This window comes from Protomyctophum parallelum (genome assembly GCF_964188405.1).
Source record: "Protomyctophum parallelum genome assembly, chromosome: 15".
NCBI lineage: Eukaryota > Metazoa > Chordata > Actinopteri > Myctophiformes > Myctophidae > Protomyctophum > Protomyctophum parallelum.
Genome location: NC_139710.1, coordinates 13,029,631 through 13,035,630, shown reverse-complemented (window position 1 = coordinate 13,035,630; position 6,000 = coordinate 13,029,631). Strand labels below are relative to the sequence as shown.

At 41.1% G+C, this 6,000-nt stretch overlaps 1 protein-coding gene across 1 annotated transcript in view; it reads right to left on the bottom strand.

Annotated features, from left to right (window-relative positions):
• Positions 1–860: 860 nt before the first annotated feature.
• Positions 861–6,000, bottom strand: part of agtpbp1 (ATP/GTP binding carboxypeptidase 1) — a 42,387-nt gene continuing 37,247 nt past the window's right edge. Inside the window, exon 26 of the mRNA XM_083783329.1 lies at positions 861–3,807. Coding sequence (XP_083639455.1) covers positions 3,624–3,807 — 184 coding nt within the window. The 3' untranslated portion in view covers positions 861–3,623. The remainder of the gene's footprint in view (positions 3,808–6,000) is intronic.

Here is a 6,000-nt window from a genome sequence, read left to right as displayed (position 1 = left end):
CTACTACAGTAAGCAGTGAGTTCAAAGGGGTTCATTGAGGACAGAGCAAAAATCGTGTCTGATTTCTTAAGCACCTCCGCTCTCAATTAAAACCGAGCTGGATTTACAGATGAGGAATATTTCATTTCGTTTTCACCCTTGGAGTTGGACGCATCTGTAACGTGACAGTTGTCTCAAGAGGAAACATTCACTTCAAACTTCCTCTTTCAACAAAGGAGGCAACACAATTATTTTGTAAATCCATCCTATGGTCTATGACTGCAATATTGGATGTTCAATATTATTACTCATATTCTGGCTCCATCTTCCAACAAAACAGTCATTTGGCATATGTCAGTGGATGAAAACAGATCTGCATTTGCAGTCAGAGAAATGGTTTCATGTCCATTGTTGCAGTTAGCAATGGCTCCTGTACCATTTCACACTTGTTATCAAGTGACTGGCAACTCACTCACTGGGAACTCATCTGCAAAAAAAGCCTTCATTTTACAGTACAATACTTTTCAAGTAAAACATTTACCTATGTTAAAGAGCCTTCACACACAGCCTTTTACAATTTATAATTTGGGCATGTAACAAATGCTTGTCCAGAGCGATCACAAGGCACATGGTTGGAACTTCCTCCAACCATGTTTGCCATGAACTGTCAAACAGGGTAAGTGGTCAAAGCACTAAAAACAGTAAAGTAGAAGACTTAAGCAACATACCTGAATAGATAACTACAGTCGCATATATCTAAATAACATACATACAGTATCCTCAATGTAAATAAAATACATATACAGCACATCTATCCAAATAGCATTCTTGCATCTATATTGAAATAAATGGGCAGCGAAGAAAGAATAAAGGAAGACAGGTTTTAGTTTTTCAAGTAGCCATTTTATTCCCTAAGTTTTAACATTAAGCTTCAAAGTATGTCACAATTAACTTAAATGGTTTTGCGATTTTAGCTTGCCTCCCCTCAAACAAAACAAAAAAGTTAATTAAAAAAAGAAAAATCACAGTTTTAGCTGCCTAGCATAATGGCGGATATAAAACAGGTGCACGGTTCTATCACAACATACTGTAACAGTCTCTCATATCGTCACTGTCAGATGGAAACCTTTTACAGGTATGTCGAAAGCTTTAACTTTTTTAGGAAATGGGGGAAAAAAGTATTGTTAATACTTTTCATTGGTTCAATATTAAGTAGGAAGTAGGGCATTTCTTTATTAAAATAAATAAATAAGTTGAAATATGGAGATACAAGGTTTCTGCCTGACAGCAACGATATCACACTTATCAGACATACAAAGAAGATTAACCACATGAACCCTAGTGTCCATATTCTGGGGCAAACAGCAAAAACAAAATCTACTACTGTACAAGCTCAAAATGTGTCACAAGTCAATGTGTTGCGTTGTGAGTTTACAGATGTACTATTTTTGGAGAAGATATTTGGTGTAGAGTGGGAAAAAACTCCTCTCAACCAAGTATATACTGTAGGGTTTAAGTGGTTAAGAGACACATTTTGCGCACGCACGCACGCAGGCACACACGCACACACACACACACACACACACACATACACACACACATTAGAAAATAAAAAAAACAGCCATGCGAAAATTGTAAAAATATGGTAATTTCTTTTACTAACCATATTAACTATTAAAGAAACAATTAATAAAAATTCAAATATCAATTCAGCTACATTTGACCGTCAATAAAGCACCGTTCTTTCAATCATATTGTACTATTGACTCTTATACATTGTATCTCACGTGCAAATCCACAAAGCCTACACACAGACTGGACAAGAAAAAAGTTCCAGTATACGATTTAACGTATAAACATCAGCTTTGGGCTGAGCCCTCAGCACTTTGGAACCTTGTGAGGTGATGTAAGGTGAAGCTTTTGCAAAAAGTTACTTATTCACTTCAAGTGATGTATTTTATTTATTATTTTTTATCTCCATTGTTCCGCTTCTTTGTTTTATAGTACAGCATTATTCACAGCGCAAAAGCTCTTTTGCAGCTCATGCTATTTGTACGTCACGGCTATAATTGCTTGGTCTTACTTTGCAAGAATTGTCTATCGTTCGGAAAAAGTGACCAGTGTGTGAAAATATCGTACATTCAACCCTCACCACCAAGGTTACTAATGTCAATTTCAGCAGACACGGTTCAAGACACTCAACAACAACAAAAACTTTCTCTGTGCAAGCTTGTGTTGAGTGAGTGTGAGTACACTATAACTTACTGTACTGTATGTGCACTTCATGTGTTGTACCATATGACATTTTGTCTCGTTAAAGACGTGAACATTCTATTGTAGTTAAATATGTCTCACTGTTAGATTAGCAAGGCAAATAGGCCATGGACTACTACAGGATCCATGGTGTACCAGGGTCAGGGTCAGGGGGGGTGGGGGTGGACGAAGGGGTACAGGAGGTGTAACATCTAGGGGCCTGGTCTAATTTGGAAAGCTGGGACCACGCTAACAAATGTAGCTAAAATAACTCCCCTTCCCTCTTTAAAATGACCTTACTACAACACCTGTACCTAACTCTAAATAAACCTAGGTGTGCATAATTGAGCCTCTTCAGCACCTTCTGTGGATATATGTGTGGACAGCATGACATACAGACAGACAAGCAAACAGACTTGCTTTGCGGCTCAACATATAAAGATTTTCTGGATTATAATCTCTGCCAAGGTTGTCGGTTCATCCCAGGAATCCAACCTCGACACACCATTGCCTTGACATGTACTGTAACAGACGGGGAGGGAGAGAAGGAAAAGAGAAAGAACTAAAGAGGAATGAAAGTAAAGGAAAGAAGGAAGGAAGGAAGATTAAAAACCATCAAATGGATGGAATGAAATGACAAGACAACTAGAGCAGTGTGCTAAAAAGGTAAAATAAATAAGGTTGGTGTTCTAGTTCCCTGCAATCAACATTGCTTTTCTTTTGTAAAGTATTAGAACAAATAAGCAGAGGCTGAAAGTGAGGAAACTTCAAAGAGAACCCAAGTTTGGCCCATGCACCTGAAATGTAAGGTAGTTTGAATAAAATAATTGGTGCTGTAGCTAGTCCAGTCTAGAAGGTCAGCAAGAGGTTCAAGTAAAGGATGACCAACTGGAGGCATTGGTAAGTGAAGTGTGTCTCAGAGACTATACAGTGAATGGTGTTTAAGAAGACTAGGGTTAGCTGTCAGGGGTTGAAGTTCATGTTTTGCTGAAGCTTGAACCTGGGTGAATAATTCATTAGTGTCCTTTACGCATAAGAACAGATATACTGTAAATTTGGTTTGTACTTATAAGAGCAGTCTGGTTGTTTCCACTGTGCTAGCTGAGATCACCCAATCCCAGAGAAGACCTCCCTGAACCCATTAAAATTAGGGCCCACTAGTGATACAACCCAGGTCAAACTAGTGCTTAGTATAGCTACACTACTGATAGGCCTGTAGAGCTAGCGACTAGTGGCAAAGAGCAGGCTGGGGAATCTAACCATTTTATCCACCGGCCACTAAGACAGCTTGGCTCCAAGATTCACCAACGTCATCTTAAAAAACACAGTAGTTTTATTCCATATGACTTGTGTCCGTTTCCCACCTTGCTCCAGGGGTAAAGGTGTGCATGTCAGTCCCTGTGGTTGGTCTCGGAGTCGGACAGATGGCCACGGTGCACGGGGGTGTCCTGGAGGTCGTTGCTGGGGTCGATTTCGGGGTCGCCCTCGTCGTCGTTGCTCTCTGCGCTGTAGTCCACCTCCTCCAGGAAGGACGGCTCATCCTCGTCCATCACGTAGGTGGTGGGGCTGCTGCTGCTACGTGACGACAATAGACTACAGTATGATACATGAGTTTACGGTGCAAACTGGAAACATTGCAGCTGTTGCATGGCCACATAAGTTAAGTTTTGAAGTATCATGAATGGAGAATTAAGACAATACATACAACATGACAAGATAAAAAAATACAAATATTATAAAGTGCTAAAGTTCTCTAGGTACTTGCACCATTAAAGTCAAGCATATTATATATATTTCAAATCTATTTTCAATGAATGTTATCCTATTATGACATGCCCAGAATAGGGACGCCAGGGTTTGTGTCGTTAAATCATTGTGTAGGGAAAATGTTTTTAAAGCACTTGAGGTACCCGAAGCACAGTTTTATACTTTTTACAGCTCAATGAGCTCATTAAGACATATTCCAAATAATCAATCATGTTGACTCTTGAAAAGAAATATGCATGGCGAATTTCAACAATCCACTGAAACACAAGACAATCACAGATGATGAAGGCCTTCAGATCTAACCGAATAACACTTTAATATTGCTAACAAATGAGGGCCGTGTGCTGTCACTGACACGCTTGGTTTCCTTCCCAGTGCGTCTTAATGGTTAAATGGTTACTGTGTTCTTTGAGGTTTTAGTGGCTTTAGTGGCTTTTTAATGGTGTTAATGGTCTGAAATGTGATCCCTGGGAGACAGTCGATCAGAGGGGCTCAGACGTTGACCTCCCAACCCTCCCCCTCCTCGGTCCCTCTCGCGCACGCACGCACGCACACACACACACACACACACACACACACACACACACACACACACACACACACACACACACACACACACACACACACACACACACACACACACACACACACACACACACACACACACACACACACACACACACACACACACACACAAATACATAAGTGGTGTGCACATGTGTGTGTTTAGAGAAATATTGTGATGGAGTACAGTAAGTGTGTACAGTAGAAGTGATGCAGCGCGCACGCACCCCCCCCACACACACACACACACACATAAGAGTGTCCAATAATGGCCTGTAATGGTTGCTTTGTTACTGCGCTCTGGGATCTCACCATTTGTTTCTCCCGGAACAGCATTGTCTGCATCTCTACATGCACACAACATACTGTACAAAACACACCATACTATGCTCACATGTAATCATGTGTTGTCTGTTTGTTCCTGATTTTGTCAACTCACACAATCCTGATTTTGTCAACTCACACGATCACACAAGGACAAGTGCGCGCTCACACATGCACACACACACACACACACACACACACACACACTAGCACTCATGCACCTGTTCAGACATGCAATCACCTACCGTCTTAAACAGATACAATTATGCATCCACACTGCACACACGCGTATTATAAACAGACAACCAGGTAAAGTCTTGTGCGCGTGCAGCCACGCGTACACATCATCACCTCCACTCTAGTACGTACTCAGCTGCAGCAGCTGCCTCTGTATGTGGTCATGATATCATTGTTATGATGACCTATTAAAGGATAAGTGGTACCGCATCAAACCCTGTGCATAAAAAACCCATAAACCTGGGATGAGAGAGCAGACGATCCCAGAGGACACGCATGCAAATAACACTCTCGCAGCACAATCACAAAACCCCAAAACACTTTGTGTGTCCCCCCAATGAGTGGATGCATAAATGATAAATGAATAACTCAATATGAGAGGAGAGAGTAGGTTGGGAGAGCCAGAGACTTGAGTATTAAGTGGTTGAGTGTACTAAAGGCTTCCCACATCAACCACTCTCATGAAATCTTGCGTGGAGGGGAGATCACAGAGGATTTGAGACAGAAGTGTAGATAACCTATGTGGTTAGAGACCCGGGTTTGGCGTGGTTGCTTTGTGGTGTTGGACTGAAGTGTATTTGCATTTACAGGTATGTACACCACAAGCACATAAACTTATACTGGTCTGGAGACCTTGGCGGAAACACATAAAATGGCCCGAGTAGACACAATATCGCTTGTATGCAAGCCAACAATGAATAAACACTTTTACAAGGATAATAGATTGTGACACCTAGGTCCTCTTTATTAGTGCTACACTTATATTGCCTATCACGCTGAGGAGAGCATTCTGCTGCTAACGTGTTTGTGTGTTGTGTGCCCAACGTGCCTACGTGCCAATTGCTGGCATTGCTTCTGCTTGTAATGAAGTATTTT